This window comes from Sceloporus occidentalis, unplaced genomic scaffold (assembly GCF_023333645.1).
Source record: "Sceloporus occidentalis isolate IW3139 unplaced genomic scaffold, rSceOcc1.0.p SCAF_20, whole genome shotgun sequence".
Taxonomy (NCBI): Eukaryota; Metazoa; Chordata; class Lepidosauria; order Squamata; family Phrynosomatidae; genus Sceloporus; species Sceloporus occidentalis.
This window is the reverse complement of record NW_028317000.1, coordinates 8,104,269-8,126,068: the sequence shown is the minus strand read 5'-3', so window position 1 is coordinate 8,126,068 and position 21,800 is coordinate 8,104,269. Positions and strand designations below refer to the sequence as shown.

The following is a 21,800-nucleotide window of genomic DNA, read 5'->3' as shown; positions in this document are numbered from 1 at the left end:
TCCCTTCTCTGAGGATTTGAATAGCAAGAAGGGACGCAAAGAAGTTACTCTTCTACAGTCGGCCCTTCGTGTCCATGGATTGTTTACGCACGGATTCAGTCATCCATGGTTTGAGACTATTCAGAAAATATATACAGCTGACCCACCTTATCCATGGATTCAACCATCCATGGTTTGAAAATATTCACAAAATATACAGACAGTAAACCATCCATGGTTTGAAAATATTCAAAAATATATACAGACGTCCCTCCTTATCCACAAATTCTTTATACAGAGATTCAAGTATCCACGATTTGAAAACAGTAAAAAAATATATATAGTTGGCCCTCTGTATCCATGGATTCTTTATGTATGGATGCAACTATCCACAGTTTGAAAATATTCAGGAAATACATATAGTTGTGTCTCCTTATCCACAGAGTCTTTATCCACAGATTCAATCATCTACAGTTTGAAAATATTCACACATACAAAGACACATATAGACAGTTGGCCCTCCATATCCACAGATTCTTTATGCACAGATTCAATCAACCACAGTTTGAAAATATTCAGAAAATATACACAGCCCTCCCTCCTTATCCATGGATTTAAGCATCAATGGCTTGAAAATATTATATATATATATATATATATATATATTCCCAAAAGCAATCTTCGATTTTGCCATTTAATATAAGGCACCATTTTACTGTGCCACTGTATTTAATGGGACCTGAGCATCAATGGATTTTGGTATCCATAGGGGATCCTGGAACCAAACCCCAGCAGATACCAAGGGCCCACTGCATATTCCAAAAAGCAAACCTTGATTTTGTCATTTTATAAAAGGGACACCATTTTACTTTGCCATTGTACTTAATGGGACTTGAGCATCCATGGGTTTTGGTATCCATGGGGGATCCTGAAACTAAACCCTATTGGATACCAAAGGCCCACTATATAATGAGAGATGTCAACCAGCTACTTTTTAAAAGCAAGGCGCTGCAGATTCTTTTTTTAAAAATCACTTTCTGGAATTATAAATTTCCCCCAAAATTCCCCCCCAAAAACCCAAGGTCTTACCGGGGGGCTGCTTCTTAGCGCAAAATTCCATGGCATTCGCCGGGGATTGATCAGGCCCATGGGAGACGCTGGTGGAGGGGAAGAGTAAGAATAATGAATAAGAAAGGCAGAAATAAGACACACTGCAGCACACTCCCATCCCATCAGAACTAGGATGTACTTTATTCATTCATTTATTTAATTTATACCTCTCCTTTCTCCCAGTCAGGGACATTAAAACAAGGTACATTTAAAACCTATTTGATACAGAAGCTTTTTAAATTGTTCAATAAGCAATTCAATTAAAAATTCTAAATTAAAACCATTTTAAATGCATTAAAATAATGAAAAGGATAAAAGCTTAACACATCCCTTTAAAAGTCACTGCGATCAATAGATTGTTGTTGCTGTGTCCCTTCAAGTTGTTTCTGACTTATGGCGACGCTGATCATGTCAATTTCCATGGTTCTATGGTATGGAATCCTAGAATTTGTAGTTCCGTGTGGTTTTGTGTGCTTTCAGGTATTTTCCGACTTATGGCAACCCTAAGGCAAACCTATCACAAGGTTTTCTTTGCAAGTTTCTTCAGAGGGGGTTTGCCATTGTCATCCCCTGAGGGTCAGAGAGTGTGCCCTGCCCAAGGTCACCCAGTGGGGTTCATGGCCAAGCCAGGATTTGAACCCTGGTCTCCAGAGTCATAGCCCAATATTCCAAGCATTATACCACACAACACTCTCCCAAGAACATCTAGAAGCCACAAAAGCCCCATCCTTGCCACTATGGGCAGACAGGCTCTCTGCCAACTTCCAGTAAATATTCCCTCTGCTTATTTCAGCTGTGAATATGAACATCTGTATGATCGCCACAGGTGACCAGGAGCAGTGTACAGGTGAGTGAGGAAATGATGGAGCCAGAAGACCCTGCCTCCCTGCTCTGTGTCCTGCATGAAAACCAAAATTGCTACCAGAGTCTGGAAGCCCCCTCCTCTGCACACAGCAATGACGCATAGTCTGTATCCGCACTGCTGAATAATCCAGTTTGGCACCACTTTAATTGCCATGGTTCAATGCCAGCCTCTCCATTTTGTGCAAAGGGCCAAAAATGCTTTCTGTGTACCCTCCCTGTACTTCCATTTTAGCTCTGTTGGCACCTAGCGAGTCTGAGACAGAGGGTGCACTTTGGTAATTTTAGACTTTCATAGACTGGCCAAATAATCTGGTTTGACACGACTTTAACTGCCATGTCTCAATGTTATGCAATTCTCTGGTGCCGCAACAAACTACACTTCCCAGACTTCCATAGCATTGAGCCATAGCAGTTGAAAGTGGTGTCAACCTGCATTATTTCAGCAGCACGGATACAACCACAGTACTCTGCTGCCAACACAGCAGGCTAACATAACATTTTGCAGCCCGCTAACTTAACTGTCTTATTTCTAATGCTGTCTTATCTTCAGATTAGTTACAATTAACTGTTCCTCCACAGAGCTCCGCTTCCATGGTTTTCACCATTTTGACTCACAACAACCCTCCATGGGAGAATGATCCCTGATCAGTGGAGCAACTGGCAAAAAAAGAGGCTCAGTTAAAAGATATGAAGGCGGGAGTGGGAGGGAATTCTAGCAAAAAACCATTTTTCCGTATTATTTTCCGAGGATTATTTTTTAATTCCAAAAAGCGGAAGGAAAGGCCTGTTGGTGAATGGAGGCAGGGACACCTACGAAGAAGTATTAATAAGCATCCATGGCTTGAATATATATTCAAGCCATGGATACACACACACACACACACACACACACACACACACATATATACACATACCCAAAAACAAAAGTGATGGTTTGATTGAGAGTTCCTGCATGGCAGGGGATTGGACTGGATGGCCCTTATGGTCTCTTTCAACTCTATGATTCTGTTATTCTATGATACTATTTTTTCTTCCAGAACAAATGAAATAAGCTTTCTTTTCTCTCTTTTCTTGTCCTTCTTTTCTTGGAAATAAGTTTTTAGGCACTGGATGCACCTGGCATTTTGTGCTCATACAAAATTAAGGTTCCAATGCTATATGTAGTTGTTGTTGTGTGCCTTCAAGTCAATCCCGACTTATGGCAATTCTAAGGCAACCCAATCATTTCTTGGCATGTCTTTTTCAGAGGGGCTTTACCCTTGCCATCCTGAGGCTGAGAGAATGTGACCTATCCAAGGCTGAGCAGGGATTTGAACCCTGGTCTCCAGAGTCATAGTCCAACACTAAAACTACTATGCTACGCTGGCTCTCCATATGTAGTTACCTTGGTATAATTCCTATTTAAATCAACTTGAGTTACTTTCTGAGCACAGGAGCTCTCCAGAAAGCATTATTCTTTGGTGCTATATAAATAAATGTAATAATAATAATATGAAATCATTAAAAATGGTTTGGCTGAGTGGATGACCCTAACAGAGCTGCAGCCATGAGAGTTAAAACAGAGCCCCTGTATTCAGGAGCAATCTACCTATGACTACCAAGGTTGAGAAAACAAACAGGAGCTAGAGAGGAAAAGGACTGTGTAGTGTGAGATAAGATACTCCAGTTGTGATCCAAAATAGTTTGGAAAATGTTAGTTATGAGTGGGTAACAAGAGCCACAGGATTTACCAAAAACCAGCCCATGATGGATATGAAAACTGCTAGGAGGGATTAATGTAGAGGTCAACACAACCGTCTCCATTTTTGGATTTTCCATGGGAATGTCACTACAGAGACTGTCACAATTTGGAAGCTGTCATTCCACATTTACTATTATACCTCCGCAACCATTAGGGCTAATGGGGAAAATGTTCAAAAACATCTGGAGAACCACATGTTCCCCAACTCCGATTTTTAATCCTGGTTGTTTGCTCTCTCTTTCAAAGTAGAGATGGAAAAGAAATCTGTTGGCTTTGTATTTTCCTTCGGAAATATTCAATTTGTATCCTGAGGCTAGTGATGGGATAGAGAGTGGCGTAGTGGTTTGAGCGCTGGACTATGACTTTGGAGACCAGGGTTCGATTTCCGCTCCGCCATGAAACCCACTGAGTGACTTGGGGAAGTCACACGCTCTCAGCCTCAAGGGAAGGTAAGGACAAACCTCCTCTAAATATTTTTTCCCAAGAAATCCCCATAACAGGTTTGCTTTAGGGTCGCCATAAGTCAGAAATTACTTCAAGATACACAACAACACATATCCTGCTGCAGAAATCCATACAAATGTGCATTTCAGGGAGTAAAACAGTTGTGCAAACTCTTCTACGCCTCTGAAGAATTGTTTGTGAGTAAAAATGCTGCAATGAAAAAAATGAACACAAAATTTAGTGATAAAGGCACAGAGAGAATGTGGATCAGTAGAAAATGTATGCACCAGTTTTCGTGCAAGAAGAGAGAGAAGTCTTACAATGCAATATGGAACCGAGATAGGATGAAACAAGTGTTTTGAGAAATGCCACAAAACCGAGAACTGAGAAATTGCCCTATTTCTATCTAAAGCAGACCGCGGCTGTCTTGTTTCCTGTTCACATTAACAAGGTTGTAAAGATGTTCACAAAACCACACTAAGGACTAGGATATTAGAGAGGCCTCCAAAAGCCCAGGTGTCACAGCTCCCTTCTAAGGGCGCATCCGCACTGCATGCAAACAAACAAAAGTGGACATTGAAATATGTAGTGGAGTCTCCTTCTTTGGAGGTCTTTAAGCAGAGGCTGGATGGCCATCTGTCGGGGATGCTTTGATTTGGATTTCCTGCATGTCAGGGGGGTTGGACTGGATGGTCCTTGGGGTCTCTTCCAACTCTATGATTCTATGATTCTGTGAATATTCAAACTGGTCACTTGTCCTTAAAAAAAACAGAATACAATTTAAAAAGATAAAACTGTTTAAAAACTATACACTGTAACCTTAAAACAGATGCTATCTGTAGATCATACAAGGAGGCAAAGACTCTTGGCCCTCTCTGGTTTCAGTTACATCCTTCAGCCTCAGCTTGGGAAAGTTTCTTTTTTTGGACAATGCCTCCTAAAACATCCCATGGGAGCCGGCCACTAAAAGATTCTGGGAGATCTCATTTTAAAAACTAGCTAATTTTTCTAACCTCTCACCTCAACATCCTGGAGGCTGCCTGCAAACAAGTCAACGTTTCAGAGAACTGCTTTAAAAAGAAAAGAGGGGGTTTCCTCTTAGAATCACAGAAGCATAGTTCTTCCTAATGCTGAGGTGGAATCTCTTTTCCTGTAGTTTGCATCCATTGCTCTAGGTCCTAGTCTCTGGAGCAGCAGAAAACAAGTTTGCTCCATCCTCAGTGTGACACCCCTTCAAATATTAAAACATAGCTATTGTATGGGCTCTTAGCCTTCTCTTCCTCAACATATCCAGGTCCCTAAGGCCTGTTACAGACTGCCAAAATAATGCTGCTTCGGGTCTCTTTGGAGATATGCTCTTTAAATGATGCATGGGTCCTAAGAGTCCGGAGTTCGCGCCAAAGCCACACTCCATTCCTAAGCACTGGAGTGTAGCTTTGGTGCAGCTTCCGGATTCTTAGGGTCCATGCATCATTTAAACAGCATACCTCCAAAGAGACCTGAAGCAGCTTTATTTTGGCAGTCTGTAACAGGCCTAAGTCTCTCCTCATAGGGCTTTATGGTTTCCAGACCTTTCACCATTTTATTTGCCCTGCTCTGGACATGCTTCAGCTTCTCAACATCCTTTTTGAATTGTGTTTTGCCAGAACTGGACACAGTATTATTCCAGGTGAGGTGAGACCACAGCAGAATATAGTGGAACAACAGTGAGATGCAGAAGCTAAAAAGGCCAATGCAATTCTAGGCGGCATCAATAGTAGTGTCTGTCTAGATCAAGGGAAGTTAGTACTGCTCTATTCTGCTTTGGTCAGGCCTCACCTGGAACAATACTGTGTCCAATTCTGGCAAAACACAATTCAAAAAGGATGTTGAGAAGCTGGAGTGTGTCCAAAGGAGGGCACATAAAATGGCGAAAGGTCTGGAAAGCATAAAGCCCTATGAAGAACAACATAGGGAGCTGGAAGGAGACTCCACCAGTCCCCGAGGGAGTATGTTATAGTAATAGAATTGGAAGAGAGCCCAAAAGCCATCCAGTTCAACCCCCCCCTCTGCCATGCAGGAACTCACAATCAAAGCACCCTCAAAGAGATGTGAGGTTGAAGAAGGAGCAAGCTTATTTTCTGCTGCTCCAGAGAATAGGATATAGAATAATGGATTAAAAACACCAGAAAAGAGATCATTCGCTTCTATGTTCCACTGTCAAAGAGATCTTCCTTCTAATGTTGAGGTGGGATCTCTTTTCCTGTGGTTTTAATCCATTATTCTATGTCCTATTCTCTGGAGCAGCAGAAAACAAGCTTGCTCCATCTTCAACCTGACATCCCTTCGAGAGTGCTTTGATTGTGAGGTCCTGCATGGCAGAAGGGAGTTAGGCTGGATGGCCTTTAGGGTCTCTTCCAACTCTATGATACTTGATCTACACACTATACTTGTATTGAGGCAGCCTAGAATCACATTGGCTTTTTTAGCTGCCACATCATACTGCTGGCTCTTGTTCAACTTGTGGTCTACTAGGACTCCTAGATCACTTCTGCATGTAGTCTTGTTAAGCCAGGTGTTTCCCATCCTATATCTATGCATTTAATTTGTTCTGCCTAAGTGCAATATCTTACATTTCTCCCTGTTTAGGCTTTTTTCTAAGTATAAAAATGAACCCCATCTGGTCACCTGGAGTGCGTTAATGCTCACCGCCAACGAGCAAAAGACACGATTTTTGCAAACACAGCCTGCTGAGGAGTAAACTGCAGCCATGCAGCCAATCTCTGAAGAGGGAGAAAAAGAAAATGAGGGCCTATGCTATCCATTTGTATGTATTTTCAGGCATTATGCAGAAAGGAAACTACAGCGAAGTATCCTCCTAAACAATCACAAAATAATAAAATATAAAGGAAATACACAAATAGGTGGTTTCTTTGTCCAGATGACTGTCCTCAATCTGTTGGGTTTTTGTTTTTCCCTCTCCAAAGGAGAGCCACTGCTTCTGCTCCTTCCTCCTCCACCTTCTGACCCACCATTTCTCAAGTAAACTCTCAAAACCACAGAAAAGCTTCCGGTAGAAAACAAGCACAGACACAAAATGCTTTTTTGGCTCTTCCCTTCTAAAGCGGAAAATGCCAGGGTGTGTGCCCACAACCCCTGCCAGCTCTGAATGCCCTGCTTCTAATCTCAAGATGCCATTTAAAAAGCACTCTGTACAGGCCCCAAGGTACCATTTTCCTATGCGCTCGGCTTGCATATTCCAGATTCATGGGTCCAGATGTGATGGAAACAAATTCAGGGGCTCAACCTGGGCACCTCTCAACTCTTCCTGGCACAACAAGAGAGCCAAACAGAAGCAAAAAGGAAGAAGATTCAGGAAGCATCCGCACTAAAGAAATAATCCTGACTGACACCACCTTAACCGTCATGGTTTGATGCTACGGCATTCTGAGAATTGTAGTTCTGTGAGACATTTAGCCTTCTCTGTCAGAGAGTTTGGGTGCCAGCATAAACTAGATAGAGCTCCCAGATTTCCATAGCATTGAACCATGGCAGTTAAAGTGGTGTCAGACTGGATTGTTTCTGCAGTGCGGACGCAGCCTCAGACAGAAGTAAAGGCTTACTTTATAGGTCTGTTTTTGAGGCCATTTTGGGGACATGGTGAAAGGAAGAAAAAAAGGAAGGAAGGAAGGAAGGAGCTCGACTCTATGGCTCAATTGACTCTATTATTATTATTATTATTATTATTTTAGTGTTACTTATGTTTTTATAACTGAGGGAGGGATAGGGATTTGGGTATTTTTAATGTATACCTTTTTAACTGTATTTGTTTTAATGCTGTAATCCGCTTGGATTCCCTGCTTCCCAGACTTCCACAGCATTGAGCCAGAGCAGATAAAGTGCATTCAAACCTGATTATTTTGGCAGTGCGGATGCAGCCATAAGTCATTTCAGGAGGGAATCACAGAGTTGGAAGAGACCCCAAGGGTCATCCAGTCCAACCCAGTTCTGCCATGCAGGAACTCTCAATCAAAGCACCTCTGACAGGTGGCCATCCAGCCTCTGTTTAAAGACCTCCAAAGAAGGAGACTGCACCACTCTTTAAGGGGATTTATTCCACTGTCAAGCATCCCTTACTATCAAGAAGTTCTTCCTAATATTTAGGTGGAATCTCCTCCTGTAGCTTGCATCCATTATTCTGGGTCCTATTCTCTGGAGCAGCAGAAAACAAGCTTGCTCCATCCTTCAAGAGGCCATAAACCAGGGAGGGGGCCTTGATTTTGCCCTCCTCTCAAGTCTTACAGGGTACCACTGGCTGGGGAGGGAAAGCAATTCTGGGTAAAAAAAAGAGCAAGTGTGGCATGGGATTGTGGGTAAAAAAAAGGGCCAAGTACCACAAAAACAAGAGCTCCATCTGGAAGGGATGAGACGGTGCCAAGGGAAAAGTGAAGGGAGGAAAGGATCCAGAGTACAAGAAAATGGATGTTATTTTCCTTAATGAGGGAAGAAAGGCTAAAATATCAAGATATCAGCATTTCAGGGAGTGAAGAAGAACCCAAGGCTGAGAAAAGTGTTTGACGAAGGGAGAAAGAACAGAGTGAGGAGGAAAGTCAAATCCAAGAGCATAGACAAGAAGGGATCAGATATCTCCCCATCAGCATCTTGGGGGAGGACAGGGAGAGAAAACCAAAGTGACTTGGGGGTCTGGAGGAGAAGAATCAGGAAGGAAATTGGGGGGACCAAAGTTAAAAAGAGACACAAAATGTTGGGGGGAAAGAAGAGGATGGGAAGGTATTATTGGAAATCAAGGCATAAGAGTGAGAAGATACTTGGGCATTGCATTTCCTGGAATCAAAGACTCCTAGAGTCAGAAGAGACACCAAAGGTCATCCAGTCCAACCCCATTCTGACATGCAGGAACTCACAATCAAATTGGAAGACAGGGCTCATTGAAAGCAAGGCTAGGAAAGGAAGGCTAAGCTCGGAAAGAAAAGATCCTCCCCAAAACAAGTATTGAGAGAGTTAAAGATATGGGTGTATTTCGCCTTGCAAAGTTTTAACGGAGGGGTATAGAGCGCCAACGTGATGTAGTGGTTTGTGTGCTGAACTTCGACTCTGGAGACCAGGGTTCGATTCCCAGCTCGGCCCTGAAACTCACTGGGTGATCTTGGCCAAGTCACACTCTCTCAGCCTCAGGGGAAGGCCATGGCAAACCTCCTCTGAAGAAGTACGTAGAGAGATCTTGTCGCACCTTTGAGACTAACTGAAAGAAAGAACATTTGCCAAGGGGTCAGAAATGACTGGAAGCCACACAACAACAACAAACTATGGTTCAATGTAGAAGGCAATTAGGGGAGAGGGAGAGAGGGTGAAGTTGGGGTGAAAGGCAGGCTTGAAGGTGGTCCCCAAATTCACCTGTAAAGAAGTATCAAAAAGGTTGCTCAAAATTCACCGCTCCCCCCAATGTAAGAATCAAAGGGATCTTCTAAATCTTCACAGTGAGGATCAAAATGGGGTTCCCCAATTTTATCACCAATAAAATAAAATTAAAATGTATCATGCAAGGTCTTCAAAAATCAAGGAGTTCACCCCAAAAGAGTATCAAAGAAGGTCCCCCAAATTAACTCAATATCAAAGGATGGTCTCCAAGACTGACCTCAAATCAGTATGAGAGAGTCACCAAAATTAACCCCCGAAAAACAGAGTACTGAAAGATGAAGGCTCAAAGAGTGTCCCTAAAATCACCCCCTAAAAAACAAGCATCTGTGAATGGTCTCCATGATTCCTTCCAAACAAGTCTCAAAGAGGAGGGTCCCCAAAAGAGGAGAACCCCCAAAATTCACCCAGCACATATCTCAAGGTTCCCCCCCAAAAAAAACTGAACTCTCCCCCTCAAAAAATAAAAAGTATATTGGGGGGGAGAAGGTCTGTAAAATTGCCCCAATGGTGTTCTGCCAATAACTGTAATGTGGGGGTCCCTAAAAGCCCCCAATAAATATCAAAGAAGGGAATTCAAACTCCCCCCAAATCAGTGCTTCTAATAATTATAATATGAGGGTCTCTATAAGCTCCCTCAATAAGTACAAAGGAGGGGGGACTACAAAATGCCCCCCAAATAGTGTCCCCCAAAGTGTCTCTAAAAGCCCCCCAAAATAAATATCAAGGAAAGAGGGGCTACAAAATCCCCCCAAATAAGTGTCCCTCAAAGTGTCCCTAAAGCCCTCCAAATAAATATCAAGGGAGCCCCCAAACAGATAGTGTATCTCCCAATAATTGTAATAAGGGGGTCTCTAAAAGGCCCCCCAATAAGTGTCCCCCAATAACTGTAATGTTGGGGGGTCCCTAAAATCCCCCCTAATACATACCAAGGAAGGGGAGGAGCTACAAAATCCCCTCAAATGAGTGCCCCCCATTATAATTACAATGCAAGGGGGTCTCTAAAAGCCTCCCCGAATAAATATAAAGGGTCTCTAAAACCCTCCCAAATAAGTGCCCCCCCATTAAAATTATATGTGGGGGGTCTCTCTAAGAGCTTCCCCAATAAATATAAAGGGAGGCTCCACAACCCCCTCAAAATGCCCCCTATTATTATTACTATTATTATTATGCAAGGGGTCTGTAAAAGCCAATAAATATGAAGGGGGGGCTCCCAAATCCCCTCAAATAAGTGCCACCCATTAGCATTATAATGCAGGGGGTTCTCTCTAAAAGCCCCCCCAGTAAATATGAAGTAAGGAGGGCTCCCAAATCCCCTCAAATAAATGCCCCCCATTATAATGATAATGAAGGGGGGGCTTCTCTCTAAAAGCCCCCCAGTAAATATGAAGGAAAGGGGGGAGGGCTACAAAATCTCCCCAAACAAGTGCCCCCCAATAGAAATATAATGTGTGGGGTCACTAAAAGCCCCCTAATAAATATAGAGGGTCTCTAAACCCCCCCCCAAAGAAATGTCCCCCCCACTATAATGATAATGCAGGGTCTCTTGGGGGGGAGCTTCCTGGGCTGGACTCTGGAGCAGAGACCTCTTTCCTTCCTTCAGATTCATGGGGGGCAGAGCTCCCCCATGAATCTGAAGGAAGGAAAGGGGTCTCTGCTCCAGAGTCCAGCCCAGGAAGCTTCCCCCCCCCCCAGAGGCGCCCCCTCCTCACCTTAGAGAGCCTCCTCTTCCTCCTCCTCCTCCTCCTCTTCTTCTTCCTCCTTCTCCTCTTTCTCCTTCTTCTTCTCCTCCTCGCCAGGGCTACTACCTCCAGGGCCTCCTCCTCCTCCTCCTCCTCCTCCTTGGTGCTGCTCCTCCATACCAGGGCCAGGGCCTCTGCTGCTGCTACGCCCAACAGGCGCCCTCCCTCCCGGCCTGGACCATCCCAGGAGCCCCAGGAGGAGGAGGAGGAGGAAGAAGCCCAGTCCCTCCGCTGCCTGGATGGAGGGATGGAGGGAATGGAGGGATGGAGGAGGAGCAGACTAGCAGCAGCCCAAGGCCAGGGGCGGAAGTGAGGCAGAGGGACACACAGGCAGCCCTGGGTCCCCAAACTCTGGCCTCCTCCAAGGGCTTGTTTGGGACTCCAGCTCCCACGAGCCTCAGCCACCTGGGCCAAGAGCCAGGGATTCTGGGAGATGGAGTACAAAGGGCCTTGGAAGGAACCCCCCTCTTGGGAGGGAAAGAAGGGGTCCCCCTCAAGGGAGACATTGGGAATATTTGCCCATAGGAATACATTGGGAATATTTGCCCATAGGAATACATTGGGAATATTTGCCCATAGGAATACATTGGGAATATTTGCCCATAGGAATACATTGGGAATATTTGCCCATAGGAATACATTGGGAATATTTGCCCATAGGAATACATTGGGAATATTTGCCCATAGGAATACATTGGGAATATTTGCCCATAGGAATACATTGGGAATATTTGCCCATAGGAATACATTGGGAATATTTGCCCATAGGAATACATTGGGAATATTTGCCCATAGGAATACATTGGGAATATTTGCCCATAGGAATACATTGGGAATATTTGCCCATAGGAATACATTGGGAATATTTGCCCATAGGGAGACATTGGGAATAATTGCCCATAGGAATACATTGGGAATATTTGCCCATAGGGAGACATTGGGAATATTTGCCCATAGGAATACATTGGGAATATTTGCCCATAGGAATACATTGGGAATATTTGCCCATAGGAATACATTGGGAATATTTGCCCATAGGAATACATTGGGAATATTTGCCCATAGGAATACATTGGGAATATTTGCCCATAGGAATACATTGGGAATATTTGCCCATAGGGAGACATTGGGAATAATTGCCCATAGGAATACATTGGGAATATTTGCCCATAGGGAGACATTGGGAATATTTGCCCATAGGGAGACTTTGGGAATATTTGCCCATGGGGAGACATTGGGAATATTTGCCCATAGGAATACATTGGGAATATTTGCCCATAGGAATACATTGGGAATATTTGCCCATAGGAATACATTGGGAATATTTGCCCATAGGAATACATTGGGAATATTTGCCCATAGGAATACATTGGGAATATTTGCCCATAGGAATACATTGGGAATATTTGCCCATAGGAATACATTGGGAATATTTGCCCATAGGAATACATTGGGAATATTTGCCCATAGGGAGACATTGGGAATAATTGCCCATAGGAATACATTGGGAATATTTGCCCATAGGGAGACATTGGGAATATTTGCCCATAGGAATACATTGGGAATATTTGCCCATAGGAATACATTGGGAATATTTGCCCATAGGAATACATTGGGAATATTTGCCCATAGGAATACATTGGGAATATTTGCCCATAGGAATACATTGGGAATATTTGCCCATAGGAATACATTGGGAATATTTGCCCATAGGGAGACATTGGGAATAATTGCCCATAGGAATACATTGGGAATATTTGCCCATAGGGAGACATTGGGAATATTTGCCCATAGGGAGACTTTGGGAATATTTGCCCATGGGGAGACATTGGGAATATTTGCCCATAGGAATACATTGGGAATATTTGCCCATAGGAATACATTGGGAATATTTGCCCATAGGAATACATTGGGAATATTTGCCCATAGGAATACATTGGGAATATTTGCCCATAGGAATACATTGGGAATATTTGCCCATAGGAATACATTGGGAATATTTGCCCATAGGAATACATTGGGAATATTTGCCCATAGGAATACATTGGGAATATTTGCCCATAGGAATACATTGGGAATATTTGCCCATAGGGAGACATTGGGAATAATTGCCCATAGGAATACATTGGGAATATTTGCCCATAGGGAGACATTGGGAATATTTGCCCATAGGGAGACTTTGGGAATATTTGCCCATGGGGAGACATTGGGAATATTTGCCCATAGGAATACATTGGGAATATTTGCCCATAGGAATACATTGGGAATATTTGCCCATAGGAATACATTGGGAATATTTGCCCATAGGAATACATTGGGAATATTTGCTCATAGGGAGACATTGGGAATATTTGCTCATAGGGAGACATTGGGAATAATTGCCCATAGGGAGACATTGGGAATAATTGCCCATAGGGAGACATTGGGAATATTTGCCCATAGGGAGACATTGGGAATATTTGCTCATAGGGAGACATTGGGAATATTTGCTCATAGGGAGACATTGGGAATAATTGCCCATAGGAATACATTGGGAATATTTGCCCATAGGGAGACATTGGCAATATTTGCCCATAGGGAGACATTGGGAATATTTGCTCATAGGGAGACATTGGGAATATTTGCTCATACGGAGACATTGGGAATATTTGCCCATAAGAATACATTGGGAATATTTGCCCATAGGAATACACTGGGAATATTTGCCCATAGGAATACATTGGGAATATTTGCTCATAGGGAGACATTGGGAATAATTGCCCATAGGGAGACATTGGGAATAATTGCCCATAGGGAGACATTGGGAATATTTGCCCATAGGAATACATTGGGAATACTTGCCCATAAGGATACATTGGGAATACTTGCCCATAGGGAGTCATTGGGGGATGTTTGCCCATAGGGAGACATTGGGGGATACCATAGAGAATAATGGGGATTTAATCCCCATGGGATTCTCAATTGGCATGTAATCTTTATGGCCGAACCCAAAGGGTGTTCAACAATGGCTCCTTTTCATCCTGGAGAGAGTGACCAGTGGGGTCCCACAGGGGTCTATCCTGGGCCCAGGGCTATTCAATATCCTTATCAATGACTTGGATGACAGAATTGGGGGCATACTCATCAAATTTGCAGATGACACCAAATTAGGAGGAACAGCTAATACTCCAGAGGACAGGATCAAAATCCAGAATGACCTGAATAAACTAGAAAGCTGGACCAAAGCTAACAAAATGAAATTCAACAGAGAGAAATGTAAGGTACTGCACTTAGGGCGAAAAAATGAAATGCACAGATATATGATGGTAGACACCTGGCTGAACAAGACTACATATGAAAGGGATCTAGGAGTCCAAGTAGACCACCAATTGAACCTGAGTCCACAGTGCGATGCGGCAACTAACAAGGCCAATGCGATTCTAGGATGCATCAATAGAAGTTTAGGTCCAGATCAAGGGAAATCATTGTGCCACTCAACTTGAAGGCACACAACAACAAATATGCATATTAATATTTTAAATTAAAGGAATAAATAAAATAGACGCACATACAGAGAGTAAAAAACCCCACACAAAACCCATCAATGAACTTCAATAAACACTCAAAAAGTAGCAGAGCATTGGGGAAATACATACCCGCACCCCACCCATAGACTACAAGTCTGGTTTTGTGCGTTTTGCTCCCTTAGCCATTGTGTTTATAAGAGTAGGGTGGGAAGGTAGGATATGTTTTCACTAAAATGACAGGAGGAAGGCTATGGGGTGAGGCTTGTGGGTTTCATGAAGGGCTCCCATTCTTCTCTGACTCTCCCTCCCTCTCTAGTAACTCAAACATGGGACCAGGAAGTGGACTGGATGTCCTCAAAAGAACCTCCAGGCAACCAAAACGGTGAAGGGTCTGGAAACCATGCCTTATGAGGAACGACTGAGGGAGCTGGGGATGTTTAGCCAGGAGAAGAGAAGGTTAAGAGGTGATATGATGGCCCTGTTTAAGTATTTGAAGGGATGTCATATTGAGGAGGGAGCAAGCTTGTTTTCTGCTGCTCCAGAAAATAGGACACAGAGCAATAGGTGCAAGTTACAGGAAAAGAGATTCCATCTGAACATTAGGAGGAACCTCCTGACAGTAAGAGCCGTCCAACAGTGGAATACACTCCCTTAAAACTGATGGAGTCTCCTTCTTTGGAGGTCTTTAATCTTTGAAGGGATGTCATATTGAGTAGGGAGCAAGCTTTTTTTCTGCTGCTCCAGAGAACAGGACATGGAGCAATGAATTCAAACTACAGGAAAAGAGATTAGATTCCAGCTCAACATTAGGATGAACTGCCTGACTGTAAGAGCTGTTCGACAGTGGAACAAACTCCCTCAGAGTGCCGTGGAGTCTCCTTCCTTGGAGGTCTTTAAGCAGAGGCTGGATGGCCATTTGTCAGGGATGGTTTGATTGAGAGTTCCTGCATGGCAGAATAGGGTTGGACTGGATGGCCCAGTTCTATGATTCTATTCTAAGAGCTGTTTGACAGTGGAATAAATACACTGGAAATAATACAGTGGAATAATACAACTGGAAAGAAAGGTTGAGGAAGAAAGTGCAAAGGCAAGCTTAATGCTTAGGAGTGCTTTGACTATGTATTCCTGCATGGCAGAATGGGGTTGGACTGGATGGCCCTTGGGGTCTCTTCCAACTCTAGGATTCTAGGATTCTATGATCCTAAGTCTGAACATCCATGGGAAGCCTAGACTGAGGCTCTCATAATTTGGACATATCATGAGACGCCATGTCACACTAGAACATGCAATAATGTATGGCAAAGTGGAAGTTGGTAGGAAAAAAGGAAGACAGCATTCCAGATGGGTTGATTCAGTCAGTGAAGCCACAGCCCTGGATTTGCAAGACCTGAACAGGGCTGTTGGCGATTTTGGAGGCCTCTGGTCCATAGGGTTGCTATACCCAGAAGCCCAGAAGAAGCTGTGAATGGAATGGAGGCTTGGAAGATTCCATCCAGTTTCTGCTTCTTGCTTCACCGGGAAATAATCTATCTGAAGATCTTGTTTTTTCTTTCACAGTCTGTCACTATCAGGGCCCAACCCAATACCAAGAAAGGGGGGGGGACCCAACAATAATAGGAATGACAACAGACTTTAAATCCCTAGATTGTAGCTCATGCTTGAGGTTGTTTGTGCAAACATTTTCTCAGAGCAGAGTCTGGATCTTGTCAAGCAATCCGGCAAACTTTGCTAGGGCTAGCGAGAAGCATTTTTAAAGCCAAAACTAGCAACTTTCTGAACGCATCTGCGCTTCTTTCAAGCAAAAGAGTAGTGGTTTGAGTGTTGGGTGACAACTCTGGAGATCCGAGTTCGATTCACAGCTTGGCATGCTCCCCACTGCGTGACCTTTGGCAAGTCACACACTCTCAGCCTCAAGGGAAGGCAATGGCAAACCTTCTCCTCTGAAGAAATCTTGCCAAGAAAAACCCATAATAGGGTCACCCCAAGTCAGAATCGACTTGAAGGCACACAACAACAACAAACAACTATATAGCAGTATGTTTCCAGTTTCCAATTGTGACGGTTCCATTGCATGGCATCCTGGGATCTGTAGTTGAGGCGTGTCAAATTCTCAGCGAGAGCTCTAGTGCTTCCCCTAAACTACGAAATTTAATTCTGTTTTAATGTACTATTTTTGTATGCTTTGAATTGTGTTGGATTTTTTATGATTGTAAGCCACCATGAATTGCAGGCATTGCCCCCCAATTGAGGAGATCATCAGATAGGAGAAGAAAGGGGAAGAAAAAGGCACAATCCCTGCTAAATTGCGCAATTGTGCAGAGGATTTTCACACAACATCGCACCCATCCAGGATTTCTCCTGGGAAGAACCAGGAATTCTCCAGCGACAAACCATTCACAGGGAGTGAAGTAGAAGGCTACCATGGCCGGCATCCTTAGTTTTTTGTGGGGTTTTTGGGTTATATGGCCACGTTCTAGAAGAGTTTCTTCCTGACGTTTCGCCAGCATCATTCTCTGAAGATGCCAGCCTCAGATGCTGGCGAAACGTCAGGAATAAACTCTTCTAGAACATGGCCACATAGCTCGAAAAACCCACAAAAAACATTCACAGGGAAATCCCGCGAACAGCTTCTCAACAGTGCGAATGAAGTGCAGTTGCGAGAGTGCGAGTCAATCGTGCTTCATTCGCGTGATTGTGGAAGCACTCAGGGATGCACAGAATGCCTCGCGGTGGAGGCAAACCAGGATCGGTTTTGCAGTGCGTATTCAGTCTCCTTTTGAGGTGTGGGGCACAATTTTGTTTGCACTGGATTAAAACAAAGTGGTGAAGTCATCCATTTTGTTTTGCTGTCTTTTATTCTGCACGGGACAGACGGGTGGTTTTGAGACATGCGCCACAGCACCGAAACGGGGCATGAACGAAACGATCAGTTCCAATGTACCGTGGATCCTTTTTATTCTCGGGGTTTGGCTCCAGGACCCAAATTTGCATACCAAAAAATTTGCATACCAAAATCCGTGGATGCTCAAGTCCCATTAAACATAATGACATAGCAAAATGGTGTCCTTTATATAAAATGGAAAATCAAGGTTTGCTATTTGGGATTTATACTTATTCCCAGCTGAGCTGGGAGTCAATCTATCTTCTGTCTGTCTGTCTACCTACCTACCTATCTATTTGATCTGGGTGGCTCTTCTCTGCCTGATCACAGGGATGTTGTGAAGCTAAAGCAACACACAATAACCTGAAGCACACCGAAGAAGTGACACAAAAATGCACTGTGCGAGTACATTTTTATGAAATGTAATTTTTTTCCTACTCTAAATGGCAGTTAATTCCAAAACTGGAAAAAGGCAGGATATAAATAACAACCACCACAACAACAAATTATGAAATGTGTAAAGTTACACACACAGACACAGACAATAAGTATGTAACCTTACATGTTTTGTAATTTATTACCTGTTATTTGTGTTTATACATATATATGTAAGCTTACACATTTCGTATTATGTTAGCTGTCATTTGTGTTTATACATATATATGTACGTAACCTTACACATTTCATAATTGGTTAATTATTTTTGTTTATTCATATAAATATATGTAACCTTACACATTTTGTAACTGGTTAGTTGTCATTTGTGTTTATATATGTACGTAACCTTGCATGTTTAGTAACTGGTTAGTTGTCATTTGTGTGTGTGTGTGTGTAACCTTACATGTTTCATAATCTGTTAGTTGTTATTTTACACACACACACACACACACACAAACCTGAAACATGTAAGGTTACACACACACACACACACACACACACACACGTATGTATAAACACAAATGACAACTAACCAATTACTAAATGTGTAAGGTTACATACATATACACTATATATGTATATATGTAATCTTACATGTTTTGCGGTTGTTTTTATTATTACAAACCAAACCACTTTTGGGGGTAAAACATTTAGAACAGTTCCCTTTGTGTGTGTGTGTCTGTTTGTCTGTCTATCTATCTATCTATCTATCTATCTATCTATCTATCTATCTATATACACACATATAGGAATCTCTTCTAAAAGTTTTACTAAAAAGAAAACTGGTATGGTTTGTTTTAAATCAGGAATAAAAGAAGCACCCAAATGACTTGGTCTGAGAATTTTGCATTTGATCAACAGGCTCTTTGGGGGGAAGGACAGACTTTTTTTGTGGGGCGCCTTTGAGGTCCTCTTTGGTGCCAGGCCAGCCTTGGATGTGTGTGCCAAGACAAGTCAGGCCTTGCCCAAAGGCTTGCCAGCCCGCATTCCTGGTCCCACTGACGGAGGCTGCAGCTGGCATGTGCCTGCAAGCCCATCCCAGGCCCAGAAAATGGCAACCTCTAGCGGCAAAAATGCACCCAGACGCCCCCCTTGTCTCTGTCTGGTTTTGGACCAGCTCCAGCCTCCGGCTGTGTGCCAAGCGGCAGGCCAAGCGAAGCAGATTTCCTCAAAAAACTAACTTGAATGAAAAGGAAAGGGGGGGGAACACAACCCCAAAAGACGCACAGCTACACAAAAATCTTGCAACGTAGCTTCTTGGCTTTTGCAAGGGTGCTGGAATGTTCTTTGCGGTCTGCTTGGCTGGGAAGGTCTCTTTTTCCACCTCCTGTGGGCATGTTTTGCTTATTTCTTCATTTCCAAGACTGTGTAAGCATCTCCCTCCAGGAAAAGGGGGAACTATACACATATATACAGGCACTTTGTAATCCAGGTAACAGAGCACCCTTTCATATTGCAAAATTATAGCGCTGTGTTTCCATGTTAACTGCCACGGCTGCCTCCAATGAAATCATGGGATTTGTAGTTTGGTTGACTGTTTAGACTGTCGTGGCATCTCCTGCTTTGGAGGTGCTTGAATTGTGTCTTCCTGCATGGCGGCGGGTTGGAATAGATTAACTTTGTGGTCTCTTCCAGCTCTAGGTTCTATGATTCAAACTGCTCTTGCACACTGAACTCAAGTTTGCAGCCACTGAAGTACACTGAGTGTGAAAGTGGGAGTGGGAGGAGAGAGAAACCGGGACATTTTAAGAGTAGCTCAACAACAACGTAACTATGGGCCCGAACACACAGGCCAAAATAAAGCTGCTTCGGGTCACATTGGAGGTATGCTGTTTAAATGATGCATGCGCCCTAAGAGGCCAGAAGCCACACCAAACCCACGCTCCAGTCCTAAGAACCGGAGCGCAGCTTTGGCGCAGCTTCTGGCCTCTTAAGATGCATATGTCATTTAAACAGTATACCTCCAAAGTGACCCGAAGCAGCTTTATTTTGGCCTGTCTGTTTCGGGCTCTATTTTAAGAAAAACAGATACTTAAAAAATGAATATAGATTTTGTAGCATAGATATGGAGAGAAGGACAAATGAGTAGATAACAAAAACCAAGAATGTAGGATTAGGATGTAACGGAGGTTTGGATGAAGTGTGTACATTGGGCACATGTCAAGAATTGTGTAATGTATTTTTTAATCTTAATGACTGATAACATGACTGAACGTTTCACGCATGCGTCCTTTTCCCGCTATGCGCATGTCTGAAAAATGTGGTTCCATCCCAAAGAGTATAGAATAACATTTCTATATTTAAGGGCATGATGTTGATTTAGTGCAAACAAAATGGTGCCCTGCTCCTCAAATGGACACAAATCTCCTCTAAAAACGATCCCAGCAATAAGGATGAATTGTCTATACCGCAAAGCAGTCTGGGAAAAGGTGCCGGATAGCTCCGCAATAGCGCGAATGAATTGTCATTGACTTCCGCACGTCTGCAATAGCGCAGATAAAGCGCTACTGAGAAACCATTCACAGGGATTCACCGTGAATGAGAAGTTCCAGGATGACTATGGGTTATTCACAACCAAAGCACTGGATGAGTGCGACGTCATGTGAAAATCTTTGCACGAGCGCACAGTCGTGATGGGAGCATTCCATTTAATCCCATTTTAAATCCCCGTGTGATAATCTCCTATGAAATAAGAGTGAGAAAGGGAAAGAGAGGTGAGGTGGAAGAAGGAGAGAGAGCGGATGGGTAGAAAGGAGAGTGAACAGCAGAAGAAAGGTTTTTGAAACAGAAAAATAAAAATGATGGCTGTGGAATTTGGAGAAAGGAATGGCTAAAAGAGTTTATACAGGATCTAAGTTTCGAGTTAGAAAGGTAAATATACGAGAAGGTAATATACGAGGGAAGAGGGACATTAAAGTGAAGGTAAAGTGTGAGTAGAGGGTAAGAGTAAGAGAGGTAGGTGATATGATAGTAGGGGAAGTTAGTGAGGTTAGTTTGGAGTTAGAAGGAGAGAAAGAGGGTGATGTGAGAAGGAAAAATGAAAGAATAGATGGGAAGAGAGATGGCAAGGAAAGGATTAAGAAAAGGAGAGAAAATAGGAAGCATGTGTGGAAGGTTAAAGAATTAAGAAAGTACCAAATTAATGAAGAAGGTGTTTGAAGGTCTGACTGTTTAATTGATTTTTGAAGATGTCTGAATGTTTGAATGTTAAAATGTTGCAGATGGAGTTTCGAGTGAAGAAAGGAAATTGACAATAATGCTGATGTACCGTATATACTCAACCTCATGTATAAGTCAAGGGCAGATTTTGGGGCCAAAATTGTGGATTTAGATATGACTCATGGATAAGTGGAGCGAAAAACATAGGGGCACGTAACATAGGATGATGCAAAGGATGACGCAAAGGAAAACATTGCCAGAAAGCTTACAAAATTGCAGCAGGCATAACTGTTTGTGCTGATACTAAAGGTTTGATGGATGAGAGAATATAAAGGGGGTGTTAGCGCTTCCAGAACAGATGACATCTAGCCTTTCACCAGGGGATGGTTCCTTTTTTAATAAGATTTGAAATACAGTACAGTATTTACATTGACCCGTGGATAAGTCGACTCGGGTTTTTGGAGTCAATTTATTGACTAACATTTCTAGACTTATACATGAGTATATACAGTAAGCCTTAG

The 21,800-nt window shown here is 43.0% G+C and overlaps 1 protein-coding gene across 2 annotated transcripts in view; it reads right to left on the bottom strand.

Moving 5' to 3' along the window:
• Positions 1–21,800, bottom strand: part of ATP8B2 (ATPase phospholipid transporting 8B2) — a 79,143-nt gene that overhangs the window by 42,286 nt on the left and 15,057 nt on the right. The window contains exons 1-2 of one of the 2 annotated variants that reach the window (XM_089483643.1): positions 11,266–11,525; positions 1,069–1,136 (exon numbers count right to left, since the gene is read on the bottom strand). In XM_089483643.1, the coding sequence (XP_089339769.1) occupies positions 1,069–1,099 (31 nt within the window). In that variant the 5' untranslated portion in view covers positions 1,100–1,136; positions 11,266–11,525. Of the gene's footprint in view, positions 1–1,068; positions 1,137–11,265; positions 11,526–21,800 lie in introns of those variants that run through there. The other variant, XM_089483641.1, reaches the window with a different exon arrangement.